At 31.6% G+C, this 16,181-nt stretch overlaps 1 protein-coding gene across 8 annotated transcripts in view; it reads left to right on the forward strand.

Annotated features, from left to right (window-relative positions):
- Cntln (centlein) overlaps window positions 1-16,181 on the forward strand; it is a 314,434-nt gene that overhangs the window by 164,986 nt on the left and 133,267 nt on the right. For all 8 annotated transcript variants that reach the window (XM_058586366.1, XM_058586368.1, XM_058586367.1 and 5 more), the window contains 3 exons: window positions 1,389-1,514; window positions 8,923-9,044; window positions 10,406-10,525. In XM_058586366.1, the coding sequence (XP_058442349.1) occupies window positions 1,389-1,514; window positions 8,923-9,044; window positions 10,406-10,525 (368 nt within the window). The remainder of the gene's footprint in view (window positions 1-1,388; window positions 1,515-8,922; window positions 9,045-10,405; window positions 10,526-16,181) is intronic.

Raw genomic sequence — 16,181 nt, forward strand, 5'->3', positions numbered from 1 at the left:
TTTATCCTGATATGATATTTATAGTATAATACATACAGAATATAAAATAATAAATGGATTTTAATATTAAGGTGTGCATTTATTTATTTGTATTTAAAGGATGGTAGTAGGGAAAATTAGCATATTTATATTAATGTAAAAATATTCTTAATGTTTCAGCTTTTACTTTTTTTTTTTTACTATTTTTTATGTATTTGTATTATACTGCAAAAGATTATACAGAATGTTACCAATATAAAAATTCCATAATATTATAATTCTAGTACTTCTAAGTAAGTTGAAATAATTTTCTCTAAACATAAGGAGTTTAAGATATATTTTTGTTAATACTTTATTTAAACAACAGTAGAGGAAAAATATTTTTTATAAGTAAAAGACTGTTTTAAAGATAAATTATTTTTGATTCTATTTTTTCCTATGAGTAGAACAAACTATCATAATAAAGAAAACATTTAAAATTAGACCCATGTTTCTTTAATTACTTAGTACTCTTACTCCCCATAAAATTGTTAATAATTTTCAGAGGAATGAGTTTTATTCATTTACTAAAACATAACTGTATTGTGTATTCTTACCATTTTGAAATAGTTTTGCAAGCTTTATCTGAATGAAAGTAAATACAGCTAAAATTGAAATATATCATTATAGGGCCTAATTTGACTTCTTGCTGAATTGCTGAAGTTTAAAAATGTACTGCTTTGATTTTTTACTGTTTTTGATAAAATTTGAGAAGAGGAGAGGTGTATTTTAAGAAAAATTTTCTTTCTTTTTTGTGAGGATGAATACTATGTTGCCCAGCTTAATAGTTGCTTTCACATATTCCTTCTCCAGATTGGTATATGAAGCTGTACATAATATAAACACACATTCTTGTCTCTAGTTAGCCACATTGTAGTTAATGACCATATGGTCATTATGGTATAAGATCTACTGTCTGTTGTATTTATATTCCTCAAGCATATTGTTCCTTCAACTTCACTGTGTGTTAAACTATTTCAAAGGGAAAAAAATCCTTTCCCTCTTGTTTCTGGTTGTCCTATCAAGTGTAACCTTGGACCCTTATAGAGCAATTAGACCAGCCTCTATCCCCTCCTTTGTAATGAGGTTTCTTGCATTTCTGAGTCTATAACCCTTTAGTCTTCCCTAATGGGACATCATTATTCTGAAAGAAACAATGTAAATGTAAATGAATATTCTCATTAACGAGTCACAGAGAAACCTTTAGCGGTAGCACTGTGGTAATTCCGCTTGTTATTTCTCTGTATTCCATGCAGGATTTTTTTTATAATTCATTATTAGTATTCAAAATTACTTGTTCTTTAATTTTGCATGTCTTTCATAATCCGATGTTTCAACTAGTTCAACCATGTCCTTGTTTTATTCTCGAGGAACCACCTGTGAAACGTTCAAGGTCTTTGTCCCCAAAGAGTTCTTTCGTAGACTCAGAGGAGCTGAGGAAGCTGACAAGAGCTGAAAGAAAGATTGAAAACTTAGAGAAGGCCCTACAACTAAAGGTGAAAATTAAATCATATCTTTAATAATAACCATGCAAAGATAAAACTATACTAAAGTAAACAAATATTGCACAAATAATGGCTTGTCATATTTCTTTCCTGAATTTAATTACCTGTACAAAAGCATGCAGTCAGCTAATCTGGTTTTTAAATTTTCTGAGGATCATAAAATAATACAACAACATTTGCTATTTAAAAACTAAATATTTATTCACTACTTTGAAATTATTTGGAATATTTTCATTTAAACTTTAGACTAAATTTCTTATTGTTTCCTCAAAGACAAAGAACTATAACAAATGGAAAAGAGTTTCTTGTTCTTTATATATGATAAATGTCTGAAAATAAAAATGAGTTAAAAATCATATTAACAGGCTGGGCCCAGCAGTATATGCCTATAATCCCAGCTACTCTGGAGGCTAATTCAGGAGGACTGAGAATTTGAGGTTAATCTGGGCGATTTAGAAAGATCCCATCTCAAAAACAAAACCAAACCTTTCAAATTAGCTCAGCAACATACAGTTAAGTTATCCTTTGTATGAAAATTACGTAGTCAAGTGGCAAAAAAAATTGCTTTTTTTTTTTCCATTTCAAATGAATTTGTCTCAGAACATGTGACTTTTGAGTATTCTGCCTAGGTTTAACAAATCTATACCTGATTGGTTTGTCTTTGAGAGCTTTTACTTCCTGATTTAAACTTAATGAATTCTCTTAAACAGAGGAGATCATTCATGCATATTGAACCAATTTTTATGTGACTACATTAAGTGTTTATTTGTTTTTTTTGTGTTTGTTTATTTTTGTAGTGCTAGGAATTGAACCCAGGGCCTCACACATGCTAGGCAGGTGCTGTATTACTACACCCTAACTCCTCAAAGGCTTTTATTTTTTCTCTGACTTCAATATAGCAAACTTCATTCTTTATTTATAATTATCTAAAGCCTTTCCATATTTGAATTTCAGTCATATAATTGATTCTCAATAGTTTTACACCATTCTGTGTCAGGTCCAATGCTTTATGTGTGATTACATAACCAATCACAACCCCCTTCCCCACCCAGTGTTAGGGCCTAAACCCAGGGCCTGTGCATACATACACCAAAGGGATATATATGTGTGTATATTTATGTGTGTGAGTGTATAAAAATATATACGTTTGTGTGTCATACACATGATTTACTATAAGGAATTGACTCATAATTATGGAGGCCAAGAAATCCAAGATATGTAGCTGTGAAGCTGGAGATCCAGGAGAGCCTATGATATAGCTCCAGACTGAGGCTATAGAAAAAGGAGAACTGATAGTATAAGTTCAAGTCAAGTCCATGTTTCAGTATGAGTCCAGAGGCAAGAGAAGACCAATGTCTCAGCTCAGATACTTGAGTAAACAGAATCAAATCTTTTTATACTCAGTTTTTAATTCTATTTGGTCTTTCAACTAAATGTCCTGAATATTAGGGAGGGCATGTGCTTTACTCAGTGTATTAGTCTATTTTTTGTTGCTAATAGCCAATATCAGAAGCTGGGTAAATTATGAAAAAAACAGGTTTGATTTGTCTCACAGTTCTGAAGGTGAAGCTTGAGGAATCACATAAGATGATACCTTCTTGATGGTAGAGTTCTCAAGAAGTACAAGACATTACATGGCATTAGACAGGATGTGCATATGTATGTTTCTCTTCTGCTCTTTCTCCCTCTTCTTATATAGCCACTGATTGGGACTCAATCACAGAGGTTTCATCCTAATGATCCTGTCTAATCTTAAGCATCTTCCAAACTTCCTACCTATAAGCACCATAGTCAAATTGTTTCTACCTTCTTAATATCACACAATGGGCACACTCAATCCATAGCATTCAGTATATTCGTTAAAATATTATTCTCATTCAGAAAGATGGAGAAATTCTGTTTTAATCAAGTATCTGGCAAATTGACATATTAGCCACATATCCATTCAACAGTAGAGGATCTTCAACCATTTGTTCTCAGAGATCTATAAATCCCTTATTTTGGCAGTAAGTGTATAGCAATTCAGTGGCATTTTATATCTAGTCTCTTACTATCTGTCTCTTGAATTCCTTGTTTAAAAACAGAGTATCAAATAATTATATGATTTATTTCCTCCTCCTTTTTTTTTCTGACCACACCCTTCTGGGAGGAAGCCCCAATTTTATTTTTAGAGTAAAGTTCTTTTTTTCATAAAACTTTGTTTATAGTTTACCTATATTCATATTTTAAAAAATATTTATTTTATAGTTGTAGTTGGACACAATAACTTTATTTTACTTATTTATTTTTATGTGGTGCTGAGGATCAAACCCAGGGCCTCACCTGTGCTAAGCAAGTGCTCTACCGCTGAGCCATGTCCCAGCACCCCTATATTCATAATTTAAGTCAATTAATAATTATGAGTTTCAAATTTATGTCACTGCAAATTTGCAAAATTAGAGCAAAGATTTTTTTCTGTATATTCTCATTTAGTGAATTTTTTTATTTTTAAGGAGAGAAATATATTATAATCACGGTCACTTAGGAAAAGATGTAAACAAAATCTGTATAGTAAAGTAATTCCAAAGAGTGTGACTGCGTTCAAAGTAACTTTTTAATCAATAGATTAATGTTGGTCTAGTAATGGTAATTGTATTTAATAAAGATAGAAGATATCACTTTATAATCTCATTATTCTGTCATAATAATATTTCTATTACTCTATTGCATGTAAATATAAAGTAAAATAGTAATTATTTGGTAGTGGGGGTACAGTTCAGTGGTAGAACACATATTTAGCATACGACAGGCCTCGGATTCCCTGGAAGCAAACACAGAAAATAATAATGTGACTGTACTTTTTCTTAGTGTTCTGTAAACAAGTACCACAAACTGGGCAGCTTAGAGCAACTGAAATTTATTGTTGCAAGTTTCTGTAGGCTAGAAAAGTCTAAAATCAAGGTGTCAGAAGAACTGCTTTCTTCTGAGGTCTGTGAGGGAGAATCGGTTTCGTTCTTAGCTTTTGGTAAATTTAGATTTTCCTTGGTTTATAGGTTACATTTTCCCTGTGTCTTCATATTATCTTCCCTCTCTGCATATCTATCTCCTTGTGTCTAAAATTCCCTTTACTTTAAGAATATCAGTCATATTGGAATAGGGCCCACCTAATGATGTGTTTAACTTGATTATCTCTGTAAAGACCTTGTGTCCAAATAAGACAAGTTCTGAAGTATTGGGAGTTAGAATTCCAATGTAATTTTTTTGTAGGAGGGGAGGCAGGGGAACACAGTTCAACCTATAATGAGTAACTGTTGGATTTTAAAATACATTTATTGAACTTGATTTTTATTTGTGGTTCATCACCCACTTATACATGTGGAAGTTTTGTCGTGGCCTTTGTTATTCTATGAAATATTGTTCTGTAGAGATTCATGAGAGTATGGTAGATAAAAAATGGTCCATGCTCAAATGATTATTGTAAACAATGGATTAAAAGGTTTATTTTTTGTGAATCTTTAACATATCAGTTCACATTGTGAATCTATATATAGGTATTCCCATATTTACTTGGTTATATTACTATTAATATTTTCCAAAAGGTGGCTGCTTTTCCATGGAAGATACCATGGGAAATACTGAAGTAAAGACAAAAGTCATATTCCAAGGCATTGTAGATAGCTCTAGGACTCTCAGTTGTTTACCTAGGCAAATTAAAAGATGGGAGAGACAAATAGGTTTCAATAGTAGCCCATGGAACCTGTATATATGGATTTTTAGTACATTGATATGACGTACTGTGTCATGTCAGCAGTAAATTATGCATATAAATATTCTAATGCTAGTTATTAATTTTCTACAAATATTGACCCATTAAGTTGTTCTACTGACTCTTGTGAGTAGCTATTCATATTTTCAAGGTGGGTGACTCTTGTCGTAATAAATAAGCAGATATAGTATGGAAGAAATTAAAGTTATTTTTAATAAAACTTCCATTTATAATCTTGACTTCATAAATGTAATGTTCTAGCAACTTATAAAATATAGTTTGGAAATCTGAATTAGAGTCTATGAAATCCTTACTATTCTTCAGACTATTAATGCCATGAAAATCCCTGTTTTACTGATTTTCTTACATCTGGCAACATGATTTTATTAGCAGTTTTCAATGCCATTTAACAGCATTAATTTGTTGAATAAATTTTATATGTATTTTTTCGATGTTTTAATATATATACACTTTATACATTCTGCTGAAATTAAACATTCACACTGGAATCCTTGATATTATATTAAAATTTTTAATTTGTTTTTTTTTTTCCCTATTCCTCTAAAGCCTTGTTCTTATTCCCTGAAGATCAAGTTACTATTTCATGAATAGAGTTTATGCTCTTAATTCACCTTATTCTTATGAAGTAACCTTTGAGCAAACCAGATTAGGTTAAGAATTGTTTTTGTTCTTATGAACTTACTTAACAAAATTTGAAAATACCTTTAAGGATAGCCAAGCAATTCAGTTTTCCTATTTTATATTTTCTAATGTTCAGTCTTCAGACTTGTTTGTACACAAAAGCCTATATTTTAATTACGAGTTTCTTGGAAAATACTCAACAAAGGATTTATAGAATGATTTTATGAGTGGCTCTAATTCAGCAGCTGCCTATGGAATATCTTTGTGTGTATCCTTTTAGGAAAATGCATTGATTAGTGCTATAAAATGTATTTATCAGTCTTTAAACTTGATTTTGTTATAAGGTCTTTGGTGGTAATATTTCCCAAATAAACTACTATTTTTTTAATTTTGGCTATTATATGTCAAATGAGATTTGAAGAATCATAATCCAAACTACAGTTAGCCTGACTTTGTGAGAAGGTTGTGAAAAAGTATTTTGGTTATTCCTTCAAACTATTTTTTCTGAGATAACCAACTTTTGATAGATGGGTTCAGCTAACATCTGTTCTTGCAGTATTATAATAGGAAAATATTTTTGTGAATTCTATCATATTTACCTTCTGTAAAATTTTAGTATTTCTGAAATAGGACAAAGTAAAATCTGTGACTGAAATTCCATCTTAAAAGAATTATTATTGTAAATTACATCTGTTAAATTGTTTTATAAATAATTCTACTTTAATGGTCTAGATTTTATTTTATAAAAATTATATAAACACTCTGGTTTTAGTTATAATAAATTAAAAAGCAAGTAAAATTAAAGCACAAAACATATGTATAAAACTGTTTTCCTAAAATCACTACACAATAAAAAGAACCACTTATTTGAATTATTGTAAGAAAACTAAAATTATTTGGTAATATTGAACAGTTTACCTTTGGGAAGCAGATGTAGTAGCATTCAGTAATTTGATTCTTTGTTAGGTCTAGTACAGAACCTAACACAACATAAATGATATATTGATTCAGGAGATGAATTAGGGAAAAGTATTGGTAGAAATTCAGTGATTAATAGTAGCTGGGGTAGTACTAAAAAGTGCTGAAATAGTGACAATACTGATTAGAAATTCAGTTCATTTCATTAATTCAACAGAGGATCAATCATGAATAGTAATTGAGAATATTTGGATGTCTCATTATATTAATTTTCACTTTTTGATCAAACTTAAAGGTTCCATTTTCTTAGAATTTTTAATGATGTTTAACCCAGAACTAAATGATCCCTAAAACACTGGGCTTTATATGCAGTACTTTTAAAGAAATTCATTGTAAGATGAAAGTTTACAGCCAATAATTTCTATTCCATAGATAATAATTATAGCAGCTATTTTAAAAGTCTTTGATGTAATCATTTTAGTTTAGTTATGAATTTATTCAAAAATTGTTTTGACATGACTCTTTTCTAATATGACCTGTAAACCTAATTATTTTATTAATATTTCTAATACATTGTGTTAAAATTACTAATGAAACTTTTAGTTCTCATGGAATCCCACTAAACATAATTACCATATGTCACCTATGACAAGATATTAACATTATTGTTAGTTTTCTATATAACTAAATTTCAGTTACTTAGGATTTATTCACCTCCTTGAGATTAGAAGTTTTTAGTTTGATGAGTAAAGTGACATTTAGATTGTTTATTGAACAGTATTAGAAATTCAAGTTCAAGTTCCTAATAACTACTTAACAGAAGAATTTTGCTAGGAGCATATTCAAGGTAGAACAACAAAATACCATACTGCTGAGACAACTAGAATTACAGTAAAATGAGGTAGACTGTATTATAAAGTAGTATTTCCCTATTCGTGGGAGGTGAATGGTCAAGGAAACAATGAATTTTAAAGGAATAGTACAGTACTTTTTATACCTGGGAAAAGGAAATGATAAGAGGCTAACTTTAGTTTTGTGCCTCTCTAGGACAAGCACAAGTGCCAGGGCCTCAGCCTACTTAAGCCTTTTTTTTTCTTTCCTCTATTTTATAGGAAATGAAATTTAATTAGTTTGAATAGTTTTCTTAAGATTATATAGCTAACAAGAAAAACAACAAGAATGGAATTCTGATCTTCCTAGTTACCATAGGCTTCCCATCTCAAGTACCTGTTTCTCCCAGCAAATAAGCATCGAAGTTCACTCATATAGAAATACAAATAGGTTTTCTAAATTATTGAAATTCTCACAGGGAAGAAACTTTATTAAGTTTACTTCAAAAAACACAAATAATAAGTAATGTGAATACATCTTTTGAGGACAGGAATGTGGCCTTTACGAGTTTGTCACATCTGATGAAAATTTGTCTCATATACAATATAGTTAGAATTAGTTGACTAATTGTTTAAGCTAGATTTTGAGATAACAAAATAGTGTTTGAACTGTCTATTGTATGACCTCAAGAGCACTAAGCCTATTTCTCCACTTTCAGTTCTTCATGGTAGAACCCCAAAAGATTAAATTATGCTACTTTTTGTATAAGTCTAGCCTTATTTTCTTCCTTTTGTGTAATCCTTGTGCTTTATTCTATATTAATTTATGGCTCTGTGGCCTGAAGAATTGGTCTTACTACTATGATTAATGTCCCTACATTTTAACAAAATATTCTTACTTTATGTAGGGTCAAATCCTTTTGTTGGTGAAAAAGAAAAAAAAATAAAAATGTGTTAAATGACCTTCTGATATATGTATATTAATTAACAAGGAAAAAATGAAACTAATTTCATAGCATAATTTGGAAATTATATTAGCAATTTAAAAAACTGTAGTTGAGTAGGTTATATTTATCAAGTAAACCAAATCTTCATCTTGAGGAATTCTTTCCTTTCTTCACTTAAATAACTATTACAAATGCATTCATATTTACATATTATTATTGTCTTTCAAATTTCATATTTAAATTGGTAACTTTTTCTTTGAAAAATTATACCAGTGTTTTCATCAAACTTTTATACTTGCTTTTTTTGTGTTCTGTAGAGCCAAGAAAATGATGAGCTAAGAGATGCCCATGAAAAACGCAAGGAAAGGCTACAGATGTTACAGACCAACTACAGAGCAGTAAAAGAGCAATTAAAACAGTGGGAAGAAGGCAGTGGCATGTGAGTTACATAGCTCATAAAGACATTTCCCTAAATATTAAATGGAATGGAGTAGCATTATATAGGTGTTTTAATGGCTTTTGTTTGGTTTTAAAGAAATTATTTGGTAGTCAAATTTTTATTGTGAGTTTTTAAATAGAGAACATAATGAATGAAAGTAGAGAAATGTACTAGCTGTAACTTAGATTTTCCTATCATTTGCAGATGACATTAGTAGTAGGTGATTATGAATTATTGTATTTTTACAATTAATAGACTAGCTAAATAAAAGCATACATTTAATACAGAAATAGTTAATATTCATATGCTTGAAATCCTGATTTTGAATGAATAAAATGCTTTAAAATGTGTATAACCACCAAAGTGTTTAAGTTTTAATGGAAAGACAAGAAAAATATGAAATTCACACATATAGTTAACTATCTTAAAACTACTTGAACCTAGTATGCAATTTGAAGATCTTTACTATCCATCAGTTTGTTCTCCAGCTTATCTGAATGAATTGGTGGTCTCAGTTCAATTGCTCTGAACAGGTGTTCAGATCTTGGTTAGTCGTAAGTGGCTCCCCTGTTAACAGTATTAACAAAGGGCAAAGGACTGAATGAGTACAGAAAATCTACTACCCTCTCATCTTTTGAGATGGATCCTTTAGGGCAATGTTGATGATACACATTGGTCTGCTCTGCAGAGAAATACTGTTTCTAAATTGGCCAGTACAGCACTTTTTAAAAATAAAAATGAAGGGTTTGTTTTATGTACAGAAAATGAAAATGTAAAGGACATTTGGCATCACTTGTAGATAATTGTCACATCTAATTTTTTCCTTTGATGAATGGAAAGTGTTTCGTATTGTGTGTCAGTAAGCAGCAATAAAGTGATTTCTCCTAAGCTTTAGCATCTCCTCAGTGTAAGAGTGAAATCTCTTTTCTGACATGTTCATCACTAAAATCTTGTTCTAAGACAGAGCATGTATACCACATTCAGATTGGGTGGCAACAAACTCTAGATGATCACTTATAGTTTTTTTTTTTTTTTTTTTTGAGACTGCTATAGTTCTACAGTGTATTTTTTATTACTAATGGACTAGAATCAGAGGAATAAACCTAAGAATATCATGTGTCTGATTAAAAATTTGCTTTCCACTGTAGAGGTTTAACTTTAGGAAATTAGAATACAGAATTTTAATTTCTACACACTTCAGTTCTAGGAAATTTATCACATTTATCTATTAGTGAGTGTGAATTACAAATTCAAAATTTGGTCTTAGATACATAATAATTTTAAGAAATGTGTAATTTATTTAGTTTTTTTATTGCACTTTGAATATGTTAAGGAAAAAAGCAACTTTATTTTAAAAATAGGATTGAAATCAGAAAAATAAAGAGAGCAGATCCCCAACAACTTCGACAAGAAGATTCTGATGCCGTGTGGAATGAACTGGCATATTTCAAAAGGGAGAACCAGGAACTAATGATTCAAAAGTGAGTTTTTGGTTTTGCTTTGATTTTTACAATATAGAGGTAGATAAACATTTTGGAGGCATTATTTGTGACTTAAAGATACTAGACAAATACCCAATAAATTTTAAATTAAATAATCTGGATTGTGCCGATAGAAATAACAACAACAAAAGATTAGCTTTGCATACACACACGCACATACACACCCGCGCACACACACATATGTGTTATGAAATAACAAGTTGCACATTTGCTAGCTCTAACAGAAACTGTATAATATGATCTAGGGATTGTGTTAATTAATGTGGCTCTCATCTGTTGGAGGTGTCGCTCTTCATTAGCCTGTATTTTAGACACTGCCGTGCTTCATTTTTGGAATGAGGTGGAGAGGGGATAACCTAGCCAGCCATCCTTGTTTGATCTCCTAGATACATACGCAATGCAGAATGCCTGAGCTCTCTTGGTTCCCTGCCCTGTCCTGCTAATCCCAGCTGAGCTCATTATGGTGTAGCCTTGCTGCTACTCTTGGAGCCAGAGCTGTCCAAGCTAATTACTGGTAGCAGCAGAACTGCCTGTTAAGGGTCTGGTGTGGATCTGCTAACATGGTCCTTGGTAGTGACCTGCAAAAGACACGAGGGAATTGCTTTCTTTCTTGCTCTGCACTGCCTGTCCTTTGGGCTTAATGCTGATCCCTCCACATAGGTCTTTTAGCTGCCCTAAGTATAAAACTTGATGAAGGATACTCATATTTTAGAAAACATACAGTTTGCTTGCTTGATCTTATAATTCACAGACTATTATATTCAGCCTGGCAAAGAAAGATTTTTGTGTGTGTGCAGGTTTTTTTTTTTTTTTTAGACAAAGAAGAGTTAGACAATATAATTAGCTTCTTTTGCTATTTAACTATTTTATCATTTAGAGTTAATTTTTAACACTCAGACTATATGGTCTTTTTGAAAGCCTGAATATCTTTTTGATTGCGAGAATTTAGCAGTATATGCCACAGGCATATTATAATTGTCACTGACTTTTCTTAGCTATAAATCAGAAACTTGTTTTATGCGCTGTATTATAACTTGTAACTTTTTGTGATTACAACTTTTTCTATGTAATAGTATACTCTTTGAGGAAAAGAGCATATCACATTTAAATCCATACTCCCAATTACCTCAACATACAATATGTTCTATTAGCTCTCAGTATTTGATGTTGATAATGAAGTCTCTTGTCTTGAAAATGATCTTATGAACTGTATATATTTATTCCCATTTTCTGATATTTTTAATAGTTTAATTGAAATATAACTCAGAAGTCATATAGTTCACCCATATAAATGATATATTTCAGTGGCTTTTGCTGTATTCAAAGAGTTGTTCACCATCTATCATTACAATTAATTTTAGAATATTTTCATCATGTCTTCAAAAAAATAATGTTAAAACCTCACACAAGCTATCCGATGTGCCCCTAACACTTCCATCCACTTTTCCCAGACCTAGGTAACTATTTATTAACCTATGTTCTGGGTCTGTGGATTTTCTTATTCTGGATATTTCATATCAATACAATCATAAAATACATGATTCTTTTGTTACTAGTTTCTTTCACTTAGCATAATATTTCCAACGTTCATTCATATTGTGGCACATGTCAATATGTTCTCTGATAATCTTTAATGACCATCTGTCTCCAAAGATGAGTATTAATTTTGGCTAAAGTGAATTAAGTGAGAGACCTCATCTAACTAGTTTTGAGATCTATTCAAGAAAATTCAGTCAGATATTATAAGTGTACATTTTGGGGTTTATTTTATTCATTAGTGAAATAGAATAGAAAGAAAAGGTAATAAGGCCTTTTAAGGAAAATTAGTGAGCTCTTAAATCCTACTCTGTTCACTTGGGTAGTGTTTTTACATTGGAAATAGCTCTTTGAATGCAATGCAAAGAGTCATTATTACACCATGAAAGTTTTCCTTTTGTCTATTTAAATTCATCAATGTGATAGTTATTTGTAAGAGTTATTTTTCAGACCAGTCTCAGTAAATAGTAATGACTTTTTTTTATAAAGCATTGAATGAACCTTAAGTTGTCTATTAGAAGTTTCTTGGGGAAAGTTTATTTTGTGAAACTTTATTCAGTTAACTAAATGTGTTTGAGTTCTGCTCTCATGCACTCTGTTTGGTGAATGAAATGAGAAAACATTAGACAAATGTTCTACTTACAAGTTACTTCATGAACCACATGTTCAGTATGAAACATTCTTAATGAAATGTGATGTCAAAAATAAAATTCATATAAAAATGTATGTTCAAACAATATTTGCAAACCCTCAGTCTTTTATTCATTGATGTTTGTATACTGATGAGGGCAGGAATGTTTTGTTTCACTTTTTTTCCCCCTCAAATTTATATTCAGTACAATTGGCTTTTTTACTGTGCAGTTTTATCAACTATAACACATTTAACACTTGAGTAACTAATACCACAATCAAGATGCCAAATATATTTCAGAAACATTTTTCTTGTTCTGCCACTTTGTAGTCCAGTCATTCTACCATCCCTACACTTGACAACCACTGATTTGTTCTCCCTTCCTGTAGCTTTGCCTTTTTCAGAGTCCTATGCATAGAATCATATAAACCAACATTTAGAGGACTGGCCTCTTTTGCTTAGTACAGTGCCTTCGAGATTCATTCAGTTTAGTATATCCAGTTTGTTCCTTTTTATTGATAAATGGTATTCCATTGTAAAGGTTTATTACAGTTTGTTTTTCCATTGAACAACATTTAGGTCATTTCCAGGGTTTTTTGTATACTTATTTTGCATTTATGAATATAGCTGCTATCATAGGTTTTGTGTGAGCATGACTTTTTGATTCTTTAAGGTAAATATTCAGGAGTTGCATTGCTAGATCATATGATCACTATAGGTAGAACTGTATCAGAACCTGTCAAATCCTTGTCAACTCTTGATGTTGTCTCTAATTTTTAAAAATAAATAGGTATGTAGTAGTAGCCCATTGTGATTTTAATTTGCATTTCCCTAATGATTAATGGTATTGATTGTCTTTTTATGTGCTTATTTGCTGTCTCTGTTCTTTGATTGAGTCTTTTCAAATCAATTGCCCAATAAAAATGGTTAGTTATTAAAACAATTATAGTTGTTTTTTATTGTTAAGGTTGAAGTTGTGGTTTTCCTGGTTCTTGGTTTGATGAGTGATTTTAAAAACTGTCTCCTGCACTTTGGAATATTATGTTAAGAATCTTGATCTTATTTAAATCTTTTATTTTAACATGCTGCTGATGGCATCATGACTCATGACATCATAAGGGTCACCTGATTAGTATTAGTAAGGGGTGGGAATCTAACCTCCTAATTTGACTTTTGCTGATAGTGCATTGAAGGGAGACTGAAGAGGTTTCTACTTGTTGTAGGTAGAGGTCTAGAATTCTTATTCTGTTTTCATTAACGTGGAGTGCAGGACTTCTAATTGTTTTCTCCCAGTGTTTATGGATGGATTAGGGTAGATCAACAAGATTTCTTTCTGACTTATCTGATTTTTTACTGGTCCTTCCCTAAAGAGAGCAAGCTTTCCTTGAGGATTTGTTTGTTTGTGTCCATTAGCATTTCTGGATTGTGGGCTTCTTGTATTTATTTATTTATCCATCTATTTATTTATTCATTTATTTATTTTTAGTTGTGCCCAATACCTTTATTTATTTATTTTTATGTGGTGCTGAGGATCAAACCCAGGGCCCCACACATGCTAGGCAAGCGCTCTACTGCTGAGCCACAACCCCAGCCCGATTGTGGATTTCTTTAGTTCCTAATTTGGGGTGAAAAATGAAGTAAACCCAGGAAACTCATCACTGTGAGTTATTCTTCTAGTGTTGTTCTCTACTCCCGAGATTCCTTCTCTATTGTTCTTGCCTGTCCCTTTTAGAGTCATATTTTTTAACATATTATTTTTAGGGTTTATATATATAATTAGTAGGAATAGATGTATTTATTCTTTCTTGTTAAGAACCAGAAGTTTCAACTTGTTTTTCTGTAAACTCAGAAGTCTTATTTTTGTGTCACATATTACCCTTTAATTTAACATTCAGCCTTGAGTTTTTAAGGGATGATATGAACTTGATTTCTGCTGTCCTAAGTATCTTTTAAGACTAGAATCCACAATAGAAGATATACTGCTACTACTACTTTTAAATCACATTTTAACTGTGCTTCCAAATATACCTAAAAGTTGAGTTAGCTGTGAAATTTTCAAGAATCTAATTAAACAATATACTTTACAAAACATGATTATAAAGAATGAAGCTGCTTTTGGGCTGGGGATATGGCTCAAGTGGTACCGCGCTCGCCTGGCATGCATGCGGCCCAGGTTCGATCCTCAGCACCACGTACAAACAAAGATGTTGTGTCTGCCGAAAACTAAAAAGTAAATATTAAAAAACATTCTCTCTCTCTCTCTCTCTCTCTCTCTCTCTCTCTCTGTCTCTCTCAAAAAAAAAAAAAGAATGAAGCTGCTGCTGACTGACATTGTAGTTTTTTTCAACTATTGAGTATGGTGAGAAGTATTAGTTACTATTATTCAGTATGGGACTCTAAGGACTTGTAAACTTTTCATGGAATATAGTTCCTGCTGTACTTCATTTAGATTTATGAAATACATCTATGTATTATTTCAACTATATTTTAATAAAAGATGAAGAAATTAACAATCCATGAACTAATAAGTTGCCTGGCTTCCTTAGTATATTCATATCATTTTTCATTCATTCAATAATAGAACACTATAATTTAGAGCCAGACACTAAAGTAGGGGCTGAATATACAGAGGTTTACTGAAGTGTAATGGTTTCAAAATCTACCTGCCACAACCTAGTGAGATGAAACCACCCTTTGTATACTAGATTGTAAGAACCAAGAAAAGCTTTCAGAAATGCCAGTGAACATACTCTGCTTTCTTGCTCAGTTGAGCATGTTGTCATACCAGTGCTAAATTAGACTTAGGAACCTACAGAGTCAAATATGTGTTAACATTTTTGCATTGGAATAAAAATATTTGTGGCTAGGCATGAAGCCACATACCTGTAGTCCCAGCTACTTGGGAGGCTGAGAGGATTGCTTGAGCCTAGGAGTTTAAGGTTAGTTAGCATGGACAACATAGGGAAAGTTTGTTTGAAAAAAAAAGAAGTGTGTATTCTTTCAGAATAGTGATATAAAACTATAAAAGTGGCAGCAAGAAATTACATTTTTCCAGTCCAGCAAATCATACACCTCACATTGTCAACCACAATTACATGTCCCTGCTAGTGATCCTAGGTATGATGACATTCATCATGTGTCCTTTGGATTCTTGACCAAATGAAATAGCAATTTACAATGATTTGGTAATTTTTGTCTCCTTAACTAATCGATTGCCTGTATAAAATTCCTCAGCTGGACACTCTGCTGGACACAGTGCCACAGAGAGAAATAATATGTCACCCTGTTTTATCAGGGTACAACTTAGCAAAGAAGACAAGCAAAGTGTCATAAGAATAATAAGAGAATAGTAGTGACACTAAGCAGGGAAAGCTCTCTTCTGTTTGTGAGTAGGAAAAAACTGAAGCAAAGTTTCAAGATAAATGATGTCACTTTGAACTGACTGCTTACAAGCTCAGAGCTAAATGA

The sequence above is a fragment of the Marmota monax genome, unplaced genomic scaffold (genome assembly GCF_021218885.2).
Source record: "Marmota monax isolate L192 unplaced genomic scaffold, Marmota_monax_Labrador192_F-V1.1 WCK01_AAM20220418_F8-fsc00033, whole genome shotgun sequence".
NCBI classification, from domain to species: domain Eukaryota; kingdom Metazoa; phylum Chordata; class Mammalia; order Rodentia; family Sciuridae; genus Marmota; species Marmota monax.